At 48.6% G+C, this 19224-nt stretch overlaps 1 protein-coding gene across 1 annotated transcript in view; it reads right to left on the minus strand.

The window, feature by feature from the left end:
• Window positions 1-19224, minus strand: part of ABLIM3 (actin binding LIM protein family member 3) — a gene marked incomplete at both ends in the record, with an annotated part of 145628 nt that overhangs the window by 50159 nt on the left and 76245 nt on the right. Inside the window, 3 exons of the mRNA XM_079701541.1 lie at window positions 2846-2933; window positions 10269-10362; window positions 14077-14203. Coding sequence (XP_079557667.1) covers window positions 2846-2933; window positions 10269-10362; window positions 14077-14203 — 309 coding nt within the window. The remainder of the gene's footprint in view (window positions 1-2845; window positions 2934-10268; window positions 10363-14076; window positions 14204-19224) is intronic.

A 19224-nucleotide genomic window follows, 5' to 3' on the forward strand; every position in this document is an offset into this window, starting at 1 on the left:
TCTGTGCGTCAGGAACTTACTATATTGCTATATTATAGGGACTGTTACTAGCCCATTTTACAGCCTAGGCAATAGGGGTTTAGAGAGTTAAGAGATTTACTCAAGGTCAAAAACTTACTAAACAGTGGAGCCAGGATTCAAAGCACTAGATGGGCGATTAGGATTGGGAATTCAGGCAGTAAGGGAAAGACCTTGATTTCTCGTGATATGAACATGAGAGCAGTTTCAACACTAGGAAATATCTTCATCAGAGAAGGGGCAGAGGAATTCATGCAACAAACTTTCAGACCAAGCGCAAAGTCCAGATTCTCAGGGTCCATGAAGATACCATGCAGTTTGCTGAGACTCATGTGGGCTTCCCAGCATATAACACAGGGTCCTGCAGCAGGAACTACTCAGGGACCCAGGCACTGAGGGATCAGTGCTCATGGAAAGCGGGAGGCCTAGTCCTTCAGAGACCTGAGTAGCAGGCAGGGCTCGGGTCTCAGGAGGCAAGATGGGGAGAGCCCTGGAGTGGGAGTCATAAGGCTATGTCCCCCTTTGCCCCCTGTACCCTTGAGCTCTCACGCAAATCTCTTCGTGTCTCTGGGGCTCACTTTCCCCATCTATACAATGAGGGTTGTTACTTTACAGCCTAGAGTGACGCCTGGGATCCATTCACCTCTAATACCTGCATGACTGTACATACAAGTAAGTAGTTGTAGAGTCACAGCATCTTAGAAATGGTCACCTCGCTCAGTCCAACAAAGGAACCCTGCTCTAGCATTCCTAGGAGGTTGGCGTGAGATTCTGCTGAATAGCTCTAGGTTGGTGGTTCTCAACCCAGGTTGATTATGCCTCCTGGGGGACAGACATGTGGCAACGTCTGAGATATTTTTGGTTGCCACAATGAGAAGGGGTACGTTATTGGCATCTAGTGGGCAGAGGCCAGGGATGCTACCAAACACCCTGTAGTACACAGGGCAGTCTCCACACGGAAAGATTATCTGGCCCCATATGTCAACAGTGCTGAGGTTGAGAAACTGGCTCTAGGCAAAGGGGATTCATTACATGTTGAGGGAACTCCTGGCGTGGGCATGTGTGGCTAGGACAAGCTTGATAGGAAGATATGCTCCTTGTAATGGCCCCCCTGACCTTCCATCTGCCTTGTGGGGAAACTGGGAGGAAGGTTTCTCCCCAAGAAATGCCCTCCCCAAGACGGCTGTTCAAACATCTGCGGATGGCTAGTACGGCAATTCAGCCAACAGCGATCACCTGTAGAGTGAGCGCATGTGGGTCAGTGCCAGGGCTGAGGGGCCAACGTCAGAAGCAAGGTTCTCAGGGAGACGGCCAACGGCTCAATGCAAGCTGGAGGGGACCAGCTGCAAACAAAGGGCTGAGGGGGTTCCAGGAGGAGGGACTAGTGAGTTGTGGGTGGGGCTGGGGCCATCTGGGGAGTTTCTGAAGTGGGCAGTGCCTAAACTGGGCCTACAATGGTAGGTGCTCCAAAGCAAGGCACACAGGACACAGTGCTCAGGAGGCATGCAGGTGAAGAGCGTCTTCTTGGAGGCACCAGGGCCATGAGATCATCCGAGGGGCTGAACACCATCCCTGCCACAAGGTCCAGCCTGGCCAGCCCTGCCCACCTCCCACCTCAGCTCTCACCTTCTGGCTGCACCCCGGACACACTGGCTCCTCTCGGTCTCCCACACTTGCCATTTCCTCACCCCCCAGAGGCTGGCAGATTCAGTCCCCTCAGGCTGGCGAATCCCATCCCTCCCCTCTTTGCCCAGTCAACACCCACTCGTCCTTTGAACCCCAGCTCCTGGCCCACTGTCAGGGAACCTTCCCTGCTGCCCTCCCCACCCCGTCCTGTGCTTTCACAGTCCCACACTCCTCCCCTTTGTACAGCTTCTCACAGCTGACAGGTATTTGTGTGACTACTGACCATGGTCCACCTCCCCCCTGGACTACAGGGCAATGGAGGTAGGGTTGAGGTTGGAATACACTGTGGACCTTGGTGCAGAGCCTGCACCTGGTAGGGCCTCGAGAAAGAGTATTTGAATGGACGAAGGAATGATTGAAAGTTGGCTTGGGCAGCTGAAGTGTGGAGTTTGTTCAAGGCAGTTTGAGCCCTCAGTGAGAGGGTGTTAAATCCTAGGCTGAAGTGTGTGTATCTCACGGGTGAGCAGGGATGGGCCCCGGAGACCTCTCGAAAGGGCTCTGCCGAGAACACTGTAAGGCCTGGGAATGATGGACTGGGCAGAGGATGGAGGATTGAGCAGCACCTGGAGACTAATTAGGAGACTGGTGCAAGAATCCTGGGGCCAGAGGGCTGGACCCCGGGAAGTGGCAGAGGGAAAGCAGCTCTGATTTGCTTCTTGGAGACTCTTGGTTCCCTCCCATTCCTTTTGGTGCATCCTGAGAGTCCGTGGGAACACTAAGCAGCAGCCTGGTGTGATGCTCTGAGATGTGGGGGGAAGGGATGGGAGAGGGAGGTGGGGGTATAGGGGCTGTGATGGTGCAGACACTCTGCAACTCAGACATCCTCCTGTTCTCTGACCCCTTGGCCCCAAGCAGCTCAACCTCCCACCCACTGGCAGGGCCAGGCAGTCTGCTCAGAGAACTGCCAGGGAAGCAGGCCAGCCGAGCAGCTGGTGGAGGCACACAGGGACAGAAGGCAGATTACACGTCACTTCACATTAGCCACACCGGCCAATTCCCCGAACCACCCAGAGAGGGGCAAATGAATCACAATTTTGAGGACAAGCCAAAAGCACAGACAACATTGAGATGGAAGGAGACTGTATCTCCTTTCTACTCACGAGTGAATAGGAATGCCTTACAGAGGGTCAGGTTTGCTTACCTGTGAGGTACATCTCCTCTCCTTCGGTGAACATCTGGTGGCAGCGTACACATCTGGCACAGGTTGGGTGGTAGTGCTTCCCTCCTGCCTATGGAAATAAAAAGATAAAAGAGGTCAGAGCTGGGGCTGCCATCCAGTGGGGCAGGTTGGGTTTGAACATTTCCTAACTCATTAGTGTCGATGGCATCTTCATGGCCCTGAAGCTGGTTGGGAGTCTATGCAGGGGAGTCCAGAACAGTCTAAAAGTTCACCAGAAGCTTGGTGATTCCATACCATGGGTGTCTGATGGCATTCAGGGGACTTCCCTGGACACCTGTACTTCTATTCCAGCAGTGAAAGGGCCATTTGAAGGCCACCGGTCCTACCTCCTTATTTCCAGATGAGAAAACAGCCTTACTTTGAGGACATCCCAGCATGTCCCCAAGAATGGGCCCTTACCACCAGAGGTACCTGACATGGTTTTAAGGGGCACAGAGACCTTCGGTTTAATAACATTGGATCCGTGAAAAAAAGATGTCCTTTTTAATCCTCTATCAATTCTTCTGATTTTTTTCAAGGAAAAAGTACCAGTTTGGTGCAGTATGTCTTTAACATCTATCCAAAACTTACTAATCTACCTTTTTTTTTTTTTACATCTTTATTGGAGTATAATTGCTTTTCAATGGTGTGCTAGTTTCCGCTTTATAACAAAGTGAATCAGTTATACATATACATATGTTCCCATATCTCTTCCTTCTTGCGTCTCCCTCCCTCCCACCCTCCCTATCCCACCCCTCCAGGTGGTCACAAAGCACAGAGCTGATCTCCCCGTGCTATGCGGCTGCTTCCCACTAGCTATCTACCTTACGTTTGGTAGTGTATATATGTCCATGCCACTCTCTCGCTTTGTCACAGCTTACCCTTCCCCCTCCCCATATCCTCAAGTCCATTCTCTAGTAGGTCTGTGTCTTTATTCCTGTCTTACCCCTAGGCTCTTCATGACATTTTTTTTTCTTAAATTCCATATATATGTGTTAGCATACGGTATTTGTTTTTCTCCTTCAGACTTACTTCACTCTGTATGACAGACTCTAGGTCCATCCACCTCATTACAAGTAGCCTAATTTTGTTTCTTTTTATGGCTGAGTAATATTCCATTGTATATATGTGCCACATCTTCTACCTTTTTAAGAATAAGAACAGATGTGAGGCTTGGAGCCTCCATTAGGGCTATATTTTCTCAGTCACTGGCAATATGGCAAGTGATCCTGGTTTTCCTATTATATTACATAAGTCTTCTTGTGTGTAAAGGGACCAACTTGAAGATAAGTTATAGCATTAAGAATGAGCACACGAGGCTCATAGGCATGGAAAATATTGTGAGAGTGGCACACTTTTAGGGCTCAGTGGACAAACAAGGGCACCCACAAAGCCAGGACCTGTTGGGGAGTCTCTGACCCTCAGGCCAATCCCATGACTGCTGTACCTGGGAATCTCCACCCCATCCCCAGTTCACCCCAGTCTGACTTTGGTGAGACCCCTTTCCTATTCCCACTTTCCTTCCCTGCCCATTATTTCAAGTAAAAATGGAAATGATTTGCAGCTGAGAATTCCTCTCTTGGGGGAAGAAACAACCCTTGGAGAAGGCTGTGACTCAAGGTCCCACTGGAAGCCAGGAGCAATGTTGGAGCTGCTCCCTGGAGGGCCGGTCACCAGTCCAGTGCTCACTTCCAGGCTGACAGTTCTGACACTGTGGTCCCAGCCAAGAGGGCCTGGCACATGAGGGCCCTTCACTGGCAGCTCTAGAACTGCTATATGGGAGGGGCTTGGTGCAGCGATTGGGTTGGAAGGTGGGGCTCATTTTGAAGGTATATGTTGCATGTTAAGGCAGGGTTTTATTGGGGGGGGATATAACCTGGGGGAAATTGATGGATACTGTGATGTTGTTAAAGGTCCCCCAGACATCACTTGGTCTGATGTTAATGAGTTCCTTCCAATTCAAAAAGTATAACTGTATAATGCTGACGGCTTCTCCCTGAATCTTTTGGGGTGGGGGAGGGTTGGTTGGGCATGGACTTATCTATTCTGGAGAGATTTGATTTATTCTAAAAATTTAGCAAGAATGTGGAAAGGGCAGATTTTTTAAAAAGGAAAAAAAAAATCCAAAATCCCCTTTTTTCAGTCTTGGCTGTTTGCAGGGCTCCCACCAATGATAGAATGTTCTTATCATCACCAAAGCAAACTGTGTTCAAACTCTGGAAGGAGCCTGCTAATTTTCCCAAGCTGAGATGTCGTGGGACTGATTCTCCCATACCATGACAAGGATAATCGTTTTAATTAGTAGTCGCTTCCTACTTTGTATCTCTTTATCATTTCAATTATAGACCTGTTTCTAGGATGGCAACAGCACGATGGCAAAACTGAAGCTGGTGTCTTCCTAAATGTCACGCCCCAGCACCCCGCTTCAGCCGCAAGAGGCTTTGTGCCCATCTAGCAATCCTGCCATGAATGGCACTAAAAACCACCTGAGGGAGTGGGGAAGGGAGGCTGCAGAGCAGCAGGTGCCAGCAAAAGGGAAACCAAGTCAGTGGGATAAGATGAGACATTCTGTCTGTTAACAAGCCAAAGTCTAGAACATAGTGAAGAAAAATGGCAAAGATTCAGTACCTGGAAAATGGGGCCCTATCGGAGAGGTCTGAGAACCACAAGCAAGGTTAGGCAAGGCAGCACAGGGACACAGGGCTGTGGTTCTCCTTGGAGAGGACACAGACCAGCAAGGAAGGAGTGTGACTGGCGCTCAGCATGTTGAGGTCTGTCACTGAGGCAGGGATTGTGGGGTGGCCTGGGGAGGGAATGGGAAGGGGAAATGGAATTTAATTAACTGCCTATTGTGTACCCAGAAATGCACTGGGCCTCGCAGTGGGCAGCTGTTGCTTTGGCCTGGCAAATATCCTTCCTCCTTTCTCCAGAACTAGCATCAGGCTTTTCCTTGGGGGGATTGACTACCCATTCCCCATGTCAATCCATGTGGTTATTCCAGCTCTATGGTCACAGTTACTGATTTGGAGATGGGCCTGAGATTCTCCAATGAGGGCCAGTCCCAGGACGCTTGCTGAGCTATTAGGAAAGAGAAAGCTCGCCTTCCATCGGAAATGCTGGCTGATACAATGTAAGCCTAGAGCAATGGTGTCCGATTTCCCCATCATATAGGAGAGCCTTCCTGAGAATAAAGCCAACACAGAAGAAAGTGGCACCAAGAGGGCAAGATATTCCAAACGCATTTGTTTGAGAGCTGGGTCCAGCTGCGCCTGAAGTAAGAACTCCTCCTGGGTTTTTATTATGGGAGCTGATAAATTTCCTTTTTGGTCTGAGCCAGCTGAGTATAGTTTCTGTACTTGCAAGCAAAAGAGTCCTGACTAGCTATAAAGGAAAAACACACTCCTGTGTTGGTCCCTTACTCTCAGACTACTACCATACTCATAGCACTTCTGACACCAGCTATGTGGGTGTTTTTTTTTCTCCCACACCAAGCAATTCTCTATGACACCAGCTGGGTGTCCTATAACTTAATTTATTCTGACACTCTACTCAGAGAGAACGTCAGACCCCACAGGTTAAGGGCTCAGACCCACAAGACTGTCTCCCCGCAGCCCCAATTTAGATACCAATCATAAGTCCCAGGTTGTCACCTGTTTTTCTGACTGACCAGCTATAAATCAGGGTTCCCATGACCCCCATCTTGGGTTTAATAATTTGCTAGAATGGCTCACAGAACTCAGGGAAACAGCTACATTTACTGGTTTATTACAAAAGGATATGATAAAGAATAGAGATGAGCATTCAGGTAGAAGAGGCACAAGGTATGTGGGCAGAGGCATGGAGCATCCACGCCCTCTCACTGTGCACCACTCTCCCAGGACCTCCACCTGTTCACCAACCTGGAAGCTCTCTGAATCCTGTACTTGTGGGGTATTTACGGAGGCTTCCTTGCATAGGTAGGATCCATCATTAACTCCATTTCTAGGCCCTCTCCGCTTCCTGGAGGATGGGAATTGGGGCTGAAAGTTTAAACTTCTAATCATGGCTTGATAGTTTTCTGGTGACCAGCCCCCATCCAGGAGCCCACCAAGGGTCACCTCATTAGAACAAAATATGCTCCTGTCCCTCAGAAAATTCCAAGCCATTTAGGAGCTCTGTGTGTAGGAACTGAGGTCAAAGAGCAAATGTTAGAACAAAATATGCCCCTAGTGCTCTTATCACTTAGGAAATTAGAAGGATTTTAGGAGCTCTGTGCCAGGAACCAGGGGCAGAGACCAATATATATATTTTCTATGATTTCACATTGACACATCTACCAGAAGTTAATAACAGTAGTATTCTCCATTGATAGATAAAGATTCTAATAAGACTCAGAGGAAGTGACTTGGTTAAGGTTTCATGGCTAGAAGTGATAAAACTGGAATCTAAGTCTGTTTCACTCCAACTGTGTATTTGCATACATCACATTGCCTCAAAGGCCCTGGGTAGCTGAGAGCTGTTGGCATCGGTGTGGGATATGGGAGCCTGGAGTCCTAGATTTCAGCTCTGTCTTTACTAGAAATTCTGCATGTGACCTGGGAATTACTGGGAAAAGCACCACATGTCTTGGGGCTCACTTTTCTTATATGGTAAAATGAGGAGGGTAAACTAGTTGATTGCTAAAAGTCTCTTCCTGCTCTAAGGAAAAAAAAAAAAATCAACACGCCCAAGATGCTAACGGAGCCTCGTACAAATGTAATCAATTGAAACCCAGTCACAAGAGCTGCCCAAGAAGAGAAGGCTCTCACCATGCTAAATGACAGCAACATGCCGGGGAAAAGACAGCCATCGACACGATTTCAGAGCAGCTTGGAAATGGTGGGACAAATTCCCATCTACCACCCTGGCCCTGCGTGTAATCGAACTCTCTTCCTTCTCGAAAGAAAAGTCTGCTTTTATGATCTCTTGTGCCACTGACCCTTTACCCCACTACAATGTGGACGCCCCCTGCCCACAATCCTGCAGACCCAACAAATGGTTCTCCTGAAGGTAACCTTGCCCCACACCTCACAGCTTTTTCTCAGCCTGCGTATCCCTACCTGCTCTGTAGAATCCGCCCAACACGCTGACTGACTCCCCATCTTTTCCGGAGCTCTGTCCTCTCATCACCCCTTCCCAATCTCCCCCCACGTCCCGACTGCTGCTCCTCGTTCCCTGACAACTTCTCAGCCCCTTCTGCCTCCTGTAAGCAGCCGCTCCTCAAGGCTGCCTTCAGCCCACTTCTCTTCCTCTCAGAAATCCTGATGACTCCAATGGTGCCGACTGTTATTCAAATCCTAGCATTTTTGAGACTGGTCCCTCCAGGCATGAGCTTTGCCCCTGAGCTCTGATCCACATTCTCACTGTCCTCTTGAAACCTTCCTGGAATTTCGGCCACACCCCACCCCGAAGAGAACTTGATATGTTTCTGCCCGGATCAGCTTCTTTCCCTGACACCCCCAGTTCTGCGGATGGCAACACCAGACTTCCTCTCACCTGGGCTTGACACTTTGGTTCAAGTTTTGGCCTCTTCTCCTTTGATGGTTACGTCTACAAGTTGCCCCATGGTTGCAAAGCTACTAGAATTCTACTTCCACAGTGCTGTAGACAGGGTGGTGGCCCCTTCCACTGCCACTGTACCTCCTGAGTCCTTCCTGAGGGGTCAAGGGCTCCTCGCTGGTCTCCCACTTCCAGTTTCTTTCCTCTAAATTTAGCCCACGTACATCACATTATCCTCCCTAAGATGCAGCTGGAAGCAGGTCACTTCTGCTTGGCCTTTCTACAACACCCCTGCCCCTGTTGCCCCGTAAATGACAAACTCCTCACCCTGGTATCAGGCCCTCAGAAACCTGGGCCCAAGCCCTCCCTATGCTTCTGTTTCATGCCTTTTCCTCCACATCTCACTCCTACAGCTCCTTGGAAATGCTTGATGGTTTATCCACTCTGTGCATTTGTTTATCTTATTCTCTCTGATTCCCTACAATCTTGTAAAAGCAATCTTACTACATTGCTCTTTGGTTTAAAATTCTCCAATGGCTTTCCACCGCACTTGCTAGAAAACAGAAACTCCTAAACAGGTCTACAGAGCTTTATGTGACATGCCCTTTATGATATACTCCATCCCCCTCTAGCCCTGATTTACAGAACTCAGCCACACTGGCCTTTTTCTCTGTTCCCTGAAAGGGTCAAGCTCACTCTTCCTCCAGCTCTTCACACGGCAGCTTCCTGCTCATCCTCAGGGCTCAATGCATCTCCTCAGAGAGTCCATTCCTGGTTGCTGCACTTTCTCCTGCTGAGCCGAGATGTGGCTGCAGAATCCTTCTCAACACACTGCTGACTCCAGGTAACCACAACCGACTGGCCAGATTTGTCAGAATTAATGATTCTGTTCGCAAGGCCTGACCCAGTCTGTCGTCCCTCAGCCACTGTCACGTGAGAAAGCTGAGGCCTAGAAAGGCAAAGATACTCACCCAAAATCTGAGCATAAGTTAGCACCCAACTGTTTCTACTCTTAGGCTACTGTTTTTCATTGGCACCAAACTCTTTCCTGTTTCTGGTTCCTCAAGGTGTGTGGTCCCAAAGCATAGGAAGACAGCTTCCTGGGCCCACAGGGTGTGGGAGGGAAGGCCAGGAAGGCCAGCGAACGAGGGCTCAGGCGAGGGCTCAGGCAAGGGCTCAGCTCAGCAATGGTGCTGCAGGTTGTCTGTCACGGCAGAGTGAGCTGTGTATCAGAGGCGGAGAAGAGCTGTTGCCATGGTGATGGACCAGCCAAAGAAGGGCTTAGGGAATAGGCTGCTAGACAAGCTGGTTCTTAAATCAGCACATTACCAAATGCTTAAAAAATAAAGCAGGGGGCTTCCCTGGTGGCGCAGTGGTTGAGAGTCCACCTGCTGATGCAGGGGACACGGGTTTGTGCCCCGGTCCGGGAGGATCCCACATGCCGCGGAGCGGCTGGGCCCGTGAGCCACGGCCACTGAGCCTGTGCGTCTGGAGCCTGTGCTCCGCAACAGGAGAGGCCACAGCAGTGAGAGGCCCGTGTACCACAAAACAAAACAAACAAACAAACAAAAAGCAGGGTTGGGAAGAAAACCATAATTATCACTCCCCAGTAATCGAGCTGGGTCTGAATCTAGAGAAGCAACTGGCATTTCCAACACAGCATTTTTGGAACAAGGAATAATTTTGCCCAGCTCCTCATTTTGGGGGTACCCAGAGAAGGTTATCTGCTCAAGGTTATGTAGCAAGCTAAGCTGGGGTAGAGAAAACGGGGGAGGTAGAGGCTATGGAAAAAGGGGTGTGGGGTGACTCTCCCCTTCCTCAGGGGTGACTTTTTGGAGTCACAGGCCATCCTGCCCAAACATCTTCAGAGTTACTTGTACCCACTCACCTCCAAGACCCTGCCGCTGATGTAACGGTCACAAGTCTCGCACTTAATGCCAAACTGGGAGTGGTAGTCAGACTCACAGTATGGAACGCCATCCCTGCAAGAGGAAATCCACACAGGAAGAGGAAGTTAGGGGGGTTTACGGGGGTGTGACGTGGAGCTTCCCAGACCTGCAGGCAACTGTGACTGGGCCAAGATTAGAAGCACTCAGGGGGCTGTTAAAAATGCAAATTCCCCAGACACCCTTCAGATACACAAAATCAGACAATTCCTGGGATGGGGGGATGCCAGGGAATCTGCATCTTGACAAACTCCCTGAGCATGCCTGGGAACCACCACTCTGCTGCTGGCTGTGAGTGTCCCTTTTCCACTCTTCTTCCTCTCCCTCCCCACAAATTCTCCAGACCTACTTTTTCCTTTACCCCAAATGGCTCTTTTAAAAAAAATTCATTTAAAAATTATTTTAAAAATAAAATTTTATTTTATTTAGAATAGGCAATATTTGCATTTGGCACATTCTAGAGGCACAAAGGGGAAAGTCTTTACCCCCTCTCAGCCTCTCCCAGTTTCCCTTCCAGGAGGTCATCAATATGATCAGTCATCTGATTGTGCCCCTTGATCAGTAGAAAACAGGAACCCTCTCTCCCCGACCACCTCCTAAGTGCTCCATTCTTGCCCAGTGCTGATAACTTATTGGGCAGTAATAAGATTACTGTTAGTTATTCTTATACGACCCTCTACTACTAATAGCCGTTGATATTTATTGCTTGGTGTGTGCCAGGCCCTCTGAGGGCGTTTTACATAGGTTATTTCATCTAATCCTTGCAGCAGCCCTATGAGGTTGGAATTATCAGTCTCCCCACTGTATGGATGAGAAAACCCAATTCAGATGACCTAGAGCTGGTTCAAACCCAGACGGTCTGGTTTCTCCCAGGTTGTCATGAGAATTAAAGGACATGGTTCCAGCGTGTCCCAGGGCTTAGCACAGCGCCCGGCCTAGAGTTAGTACTTGGCAAATGACAGCTAGGGGAGTCCCCATGATTGCTGAGAGGGGTCTTCAAGGAGGATGTTTGGGGCTCAGCTTTCAAGGGCCCACGTGGAGGTGGTTGGAGCATCAAAGAGCTCAGCCTTGCTCCAGCCCTGCCTAGCTCTAAGGACCAGATCTGACGACATCTCTCTGAAGTGCTGATGCCATCTTTCGTACGTAACAGAACTCACGCACACACACAGAGGCCTAAAGAACAGGCATGTCCAAGCTGCTGCCCCGCGGGCACTGCTAGGAGCCCGCCCTGGGCAGCAGAGCCGTCAGTGTTTCCTGAAGGAGAGTTGGCAATGAGGACCCGTGCTCAGCAAAGTCACCAGGTGACACTGTTGTTTGTGGGTCCACGAGACAAGCTTCCCCCTCCCCCAACCCTTCCACACTGTGTAGGGATGGGAGGGTGACCCTGCAGGGGGATAGTCCTTTGTCAGGAGGTGGGGACAATGAGCTAGCAAAATTTGGGTATAAATGCCAACACCTCCTAATTTGGACCCATGAGGTTGTGAGGCCTTCGGGAATTTGAAATATACATGATTCTAAAAAGACACAGATGGTAAAAATTAACATTTACCAGGTACTGATTAGGTACAAAGCACAGATCTCTGAGCCCTGACACGACCCTATGAGGCAGGTCGTCTTCTGAGCCCTGTTTTTATAAATGAGGAAACTGAGACTCAGAGAAGTTAAGTCTCTTGCTGAGGTCAGGTGGGCTGGGCTTCTAACCTGGGCATCAACGCCGCAGCCAGAGCCTCTAAGCATCTGACACTCTGCTGGCAGATGAATGAAGAGCCCAGAGTCCGGCTGCAGAGGCCCAAGGCGTGGTGGGCAATCTGGGCTGGACCTGCTTGCGAGGCGCTCTGAGCAAACCCTTACTCCCCCAGAGAATTTGGACTTAGGCTCACAAACTCAAGGACTCCTGGCTGGCGACTCACCAAGGGCACTCCTTACTTGGCAGGCACAGAGGTGCATGCCAAACTCCACTAACATGGCCTTCAAAGCTCTCGGGGCTGTGACCTCAGCTCAACCTCTGCAGCTTTGGACTTCACCTGTGCACACACCCGAGTTCCCACAAACAGGATGGATGTGTCCAGCACCTCCCTGCTCTTGCCCAGGCTGGGCATTCTGCCTACAAGCTTTCCTTCTTTACATTTTCAAATCTTATACCCCTTTTCAAGGTCTGGCCCAAATATCGCCATCTTCCATAAAGCTCTCATATATTCCAGATTCCACTTCTAGTTAGAAGTGAACAGTCACAGCCCTTCGCTTAGACCTCTGACACAGACAAGGGTCGTCTAGCTAGCATCTATCTCCCTTTCTGCCAGCAGCAGTACCTCGCCTGGGTTTTCCTGGGAACCACCCCTTCGCACTCGCAGTTACAAAGAACTCACAAACAGCTGCTCTCTGGCTTGAGGGCTGAGATCCTCCTGGCCAGTGATTGGTCAAGAATGGGCATGTGACCCAGCGGTGGCCAAATCAGAGGCAGCTGTGGGACTTTTGCTGGAGTTCTTGGGAAAGAAGCCTCCCTCTCTCTGCCAGGTTTGCGAAGCTGCTAGAATGAAAGCCTGGAGCTGCTGGTGATCATCTTTGCTACCATTTGGGGAGGGCCTGCTTGAGAATGAAACAAATGCAGAGGAAGGTAAAGCTGAGAGGGAGAGAGAGACACTTCTGAAGTACTAATGACATCTTTGAGCCCTTGGATTCATCCATGCCAGAAGCCAGAATGCCGCTGGCCTTCCCATTTCTATGAGTCAGTAAACTCCCATTTTTGCTTTTTAAGGGAGTTTGAGTTGGGTTTTCTGTCACTTATGATTAGAAAGGTCTTAAAGAACAGAACTTCTCTTGAGCTCTCAATCACATATCCCCTGGAGGCACAGTTTCTTATGTATATAGCTTATCTCTCTTATTTTTTGATAGCAGAAACCATGCATGCTACAAATTTACATGCTCACTGTGTCCTAGCATCGGGCCAGAGATACCTGAGAAGTGTCTGGATCATAAAGTGTCAAAGCTGTGAGGGTCTGTGGCCCTAATTTTTTTTAGGTACTTGAGTATGCAAACGAGGTCACAAGGGCCTAGCACAAGGGGGCTTGTCTAGTGCTCAGTGTGCAGGCTGGGCCATCTTTCCTGACAACTGTGTGTCCATCATCTCTTATCTCAATTCATTCAACAACTGTATTGTTGACTATGGGTTGGGCATTGTGCTACACCAGCAGAGAATTAAACAAGTCCCGCCCTGGTGAGGACAGACACTAAATATAATCATTGGAGCAAATTACTTACTGCCTGAGACTCAGTTTCTACAGCTTTTCAAATGGGGATAAATATCTCATGGGGGTAGTCATGGGACTTAATGTGATAATTCGTGCACAGCAGTTAGTACATTCTTTGTCCACAATAAAAGCTCAATAAATGGTAGCTAGTATTATTAACCTTACTAAAAAGTTAACATGGATAAATATACAATTGCAAATGGTGTTGGCCTGTACGAAGGAAAAGAATAGGGCAGAATGAGGTCACCTCTGAGGAGAGGGTGTGGGACCTGAGACCAGAAGGGAGGAGCAAGCATGTGTGCAGAGCAGAGAAGAGCATCTGAGGCAGAGGAAGCACCGCGTGAGGGCCCAAGGTGGGTGGGGTGCTGTTTGCGGCCAGAGTGTGGTAGCTGGATGGAAATGGAGGGAGATGCTGCTGGGGACTCAGGCAAGGGTCATGTGCAGCCAGGTCTGGGAGCATGCAGAGGCCAGGCGGGCGGGGCGGGGAGGGGGAGAAACCCACTTGCTGATGTACTCCCCGGTGAGGATGATGCTGCAGGTCTGGCATTTGAAGCAGCTGACATGCCACTGCTTGTCCAGAGCCAGGAGTGACTGGCCGTGCTTGATCTCCTCCTTGCACCCAGCGCAGTCTGCAAAGACAAGAGGATGTGCTGAGCAAAGCATCCTGGGCCCCTAGAGCCCTGCCATCATCACACACCTGAGTCAAGGAAACCCCTCCTGGAACGCCAGCTTTTCCACAACTGCTCCCACCCTGGCACTGGCACCTGTCGAGACTCTGCCAGGTGAAGGAAAGGCCAGCGGAGCCCTGGCCTCTTGACAAGTGGTCTTGGTGTGAGGGAGAAAGAAAGAAAGACCTCCCAGGGTTCCTCCAGAAAGTTCCCTGCTGGTCATCCTGACAACTGTTCATCCAGAATGGACCCAGCACGGCTTCTGCTCTCGAGTTGCTAACTAAGCTCATGCAAGTCTCTGTGACCCAGAGACCTGCAGTATCAGTGTCACCTGGGAGCTCAGAAATGTGCAGCAATGTGGGCCCCACCCAGATCGACTGAATTTTTATTTAATTATTTTATTTTATTTTTATTGAAGTATACTTGATTTACAATGTTGTGTTAGTTTCATGTGTACAGCAAAGCGATTCAGTTACATATATATGTATATATATTATGTATATATTATATATATATATATATATATATCTTTTTCAGGTTCTTCTCCATTATAGGTTGTTACAAGATACTAAATACAGTTCCCTGATGCTATACAGTAGGTCCTTGTTGCTCACCTGTTTTATGTACAGTAGTGTGTACCTGTTAACCCCAAACTCCTAATTTATTCCCCTCTTTCCCCTTTGTTAACCATAAGTTTTTCTATGTCTGTGAGTCTGTTTCTGTTTTGTAAATAAGTTCATTTGTATCATTTTTCTAGGTTCCACATATAAGTGATATCATATGATATTTTTCTTTCTCTGTCTGATTAACTTCACTTACGATGATAATCTCCACGTCCATCCATGTTGCTGCAAATAGCATTATTTCATTCTTTTTTAATGGCTGAGTAATATTCCATTGTGTGTGTGTGTGTGTGTGTGTGTTTGTGTGTATATTTACACACCACATCTTCTTTATCCATTCATCTACTGATGGACATTTAGGTTGTTTCCATACCTTGGCTATTGTTAATACTGCTGCAATGAGCATTGGGGTGCATGTATCTTTTTGAATTAGAGTCTTCTCCAGATATATGCTCAGGACTGGGATTGCTGGATCATATGATAGCTCTATTTTTAGTTTTTTGAGGAACCTCCATACTGTTCTCCATAGTGGCTGCACCTATATACATTTCCACCAACAGTGCAAGAGGTTCCCTTCTCTCCACACCCTCTCCAGCATTTATTGTTTGTAGACTTTTTGATGATGGCCATTCTGACTGGTGTGAGGTGACACCTCATTACAGTTTTGATTTGCTTTTCTCTAATGACTAGTGATTTTAAGCATCTTTTCATGTGCCTGTTGTCCTTCTGTATGTGTTCTTTGGAGAAACATCTATTTAGGTCTTCTGACCATTTTTCAATCGGACTGTTTATTTTTTTGATGTTGAGCTGTATGAGCTGTTTATATATTTTGGAAATTAAGCCCTTGTCGCAGACCAACTGAGTTTTATCAAGATCTCCAAGCACAGTAGAGTTTTGCTCAATGGCAAGGGCCCTGTTTGTGATTTGTGTGTTTTGTGGTTAAATGTATTTTCTTGCCTAGCACCGTGCTCAGCACAGAGTTAAGAACTCAAAGCAGATTTGCTGAATGAGCGTGAATGAGCAGGCCTCATAGCACTCAGGCAAAGGACAGAACTTACCACACACACCTCCTCCCCAACTTGATTATCTACCAAACATTTGCCTCCCCAAGTAGCAAGGATTAAAGAGTCTGATGAGATCATTCCAGAGCAGAAAGGTGCCCTTGCTCTCCGTTCCCCTCACCCTGGACTGTGCACTGGGGCCAATATTGAATGTAGGGGGCCCCAGAGTCTGCCTGTTGCTCAGTCAGTGTCTGTGGAGGGGAAGGAAATAGAGGCAGCGTCCAAGATACTTGGGAGATGCGGGGAATTCAGGCCTAGCCGACCGGATGTCCCACTCTGGAGGAGGAAAGGGTCATTGTGCAAAGTTTACCAGAGGACAAGCCTGCCTCCTGGCACCAAAGCAAATGCATACTTGGGAGCAGTGGCGAGAAAAGGGACGGCGTATCAAGTTGGGAGAGGCTGGCTGAAGTTCTTACATCCAGCTGGGAGCCTGTCCTGGGAGAGGAGATGAGGTGTCCATGTGTCTAGGAAGTGGGTGTGCCCAGCAGGCTGTGGGGAGGGTCTGGGCCCTGATGAAGTGTGTGTACGAGGCAGCTCCCACAGCCCGCCCCTCCTGGCCACACAGCGCCTTTCTAACGTCTCTTAGCACAAGCTGCGGGCAGGAAGGTCTCCCGTTGCAAAATGCTTCAAGTCCCAGGCCTTCAAATGGGGGCTGGGAGAATCGTTGTAGGATTTCTTCTCTCCTGGGATAAGTCTACCCCCACCCCATCCTGATCATCACAGTCTTCAGAATGTCATAGTTTAGAGAGGTCAGGTACCCCCTCCTCTTTTTTTTTTTTTTAAATGTTAACTATCATTATTTATAATAGTGTTTATTTAGTTTTACTTGTTGACAGTTTGCTTTATTTATTTATTTATTTATGGCTGCGTTGGCTCTTGGTTTCTGTGCGAGGGCTTTCTCTAGTTGTGGCAAGCGGGGGCCACTCTTCATCGCGGTGCGCGGGCCTCTCACTATCGTGGCCTCTCTCGTTGCGGAGCACAGGCTCCAGACGCGCAGGCTCAGTAGTTGTGGCTCACGGGCCCAGTTGCTCCGTGGCATGTGGGATCCTCCCAGACCAGGGCTCGAACCCGTGTCCCCTGCATTAGCAGGCAGACTCTCAACCACTGCGCCAACAGGGAAGCCCCCCCCGCCTCTTTTATAGACAGATGGCCTCTGAAGTGACTTGCCCATGCTCCGAACAGTAAAACCCAAGGGCTCAGGCGTCTGGTCCAGCTTTCTAGGCCACAAATGCTGACCTTGTGTCTCTGTGGGCCTCAATGATAGGGTTAAATGATTCCACAGGGGCTCAGAGTTCACAGAGCATTTGGCCAAAGTCCCACCCAGTGCAGGAATCTACAGCATTCTCAACAGGGGTGGGCACCTTCCTCTGTGTCATCGCTTCCAGGGGTGAGCAGTTCACCCCCTCTTGAGAAAGTCCACTTTGCCTTTGGACAGGTAAGATTGTCATGACTACCTTTTTTCTTCTTTTTTTTTTTTTTGCCTGTGCCAGGTCTTAGTTGCGGCATGTGGGATCTTCATTGCAGCATGCGGGCTCTTAGTTGCAGCATGCATGTGGGATCTAGTTCCCTTCCCAGGGATATAACCCAGGTCCCCTGCATTGGGAGCACAGAGTCTTAACCACTGGACCACCAGGGAAGTCCCGTGACTGCCTTTTTTATATGGAGCTGATGCCTGACTCCTTGTGACGTCCCCTATTTTATGCAACCAAGAATAATCTACCTCTTCCCCCATGTCAGTTTCTTCAAATATTTAATGATAGCTCTAGTTTCTCTCTTCTCCTTTATCCCTTGCACTTCACTTTTCCTTGCTTGACATGGTCATTCACTGAGCAAATTCACTTGTGGATTCCATGGAGATAGACATGTTATTAGCCAACAACACCACTGTCTATCTTTTCAATAAACCTTATTTGAAGAGCTGTATCCTTTTGTGGCCACAAAAGAGATGAGTTTCATCTCTTTAAGTTGCAGCGACACATCTGAGATGAATTAGCACCTTGAGCTAAAATTTAGGAGATGGTACAGTGTAGTAGTTAGAGGTTGAGCTGAGAGGTTAGAGTGAGTGGAGAGAGGCTGGCTGAGGGGAGAATCCCAGCTCCCCAGCTGACTAGTTGTATGACCTCAGCTTCCTCATCTGAACATTTTCCTTACAACACTGGTGTGAAGATGAACTGAAGTCAGGCCTGGAAAGACTTTGCACAGTGCTTGGCATGTATATATGCAAAGAGTGGTTGCTATCGTTATTATCCCATATTCTCATGTTTTGTTGTTGTTGTTGTTGTTTTTTGCGGTACGTGGGCCTCTCACTGCTGTGTCCTCTCCCATTGTGGAACACAGGCTCCGGACGCGCAGGCTCAGCGGCCATGGCTCACAGGCCCAGCTGCTCCGCGGCATGTGGGATCCTCCCGGACTGGGGCACGAACCCATGTCCCCTGAGTCAGCAGGTGGACTCTCAACCACTGCGCCACCGGGGAAGCCCTATTCTCATGTTTTTAACTCATACTCTGTGCATTATCCAATCTCTGATATGAGGTCAGAAGCAATATTTCTGATGTAGGGAAGGCCTGCTGATGCCTCCTGAGAATTCTGGCATACCTGCTCCACACGGTTTTTCTTTTCATGTTATACTGCTCATCCTCCACTGTACTGGCTTCATATTTATCAGGACCTTTTCCTCCCTCTTCTCTCAACTTTCACTCTTGGCCATCCAGTGGAGCCTCAAACACCCCATCCGGGAGCCCGGGTCTGGTGTAATAAGCAGGCCACACCCTGTCCCAAGTTGGATTCTGCAGAGCCAGCTGTCCACTCCATTCCTCATACATTCCTCTTCATTCCAAAATTACAACCTTCAGCTGGCAGAAAGTATGATGCCACCACTTGTTCCTCCTAAATCCCTCAGTTTACTGGAGACTCTAAAGACCCCAGACAACTATTTTTAGTTTTTTTGACTGTGTCATTCATTCCACTTAGATCAGCAAAAATAAGTGGGTTTGTGAGTCATAGCAAGCTCCCCACCTTGTTTTAGGCAACTAATCCAGGGAGACAGGACCCTTCCTATTAGCAAGTCATGTCTCTGGTATAGGGTGTTAAGGAAATAGGCTCCAAAGCCAGACTGCCTGGGCTCACATTCCAGTTACATTACCATTATCTGAGTGACTTTGGGCAAGTCATTTATGCTGTTTGAGTCTTAGTTTTCTCATCTAAAAAACATTACTCTTATCTCCCTCATAGAGTTATTATAATGATTAAATGAGATGTTATATATAGAAAACTTAGTGCAGTGCCTGACCACAGTAAT

This window comes from Hyperoodon ampullatus, assembly GCF_949752795.1.
Source record: "Hyperoodon ampullatus genome assembly, chromosome: 4".
Lineage (NCBI taxonomy): Eukaryota > Metazoa > Chordata > Mammalia > Artiodactyla > Ziphiidae > Hyperoodon > Hyperoodon ampullatus.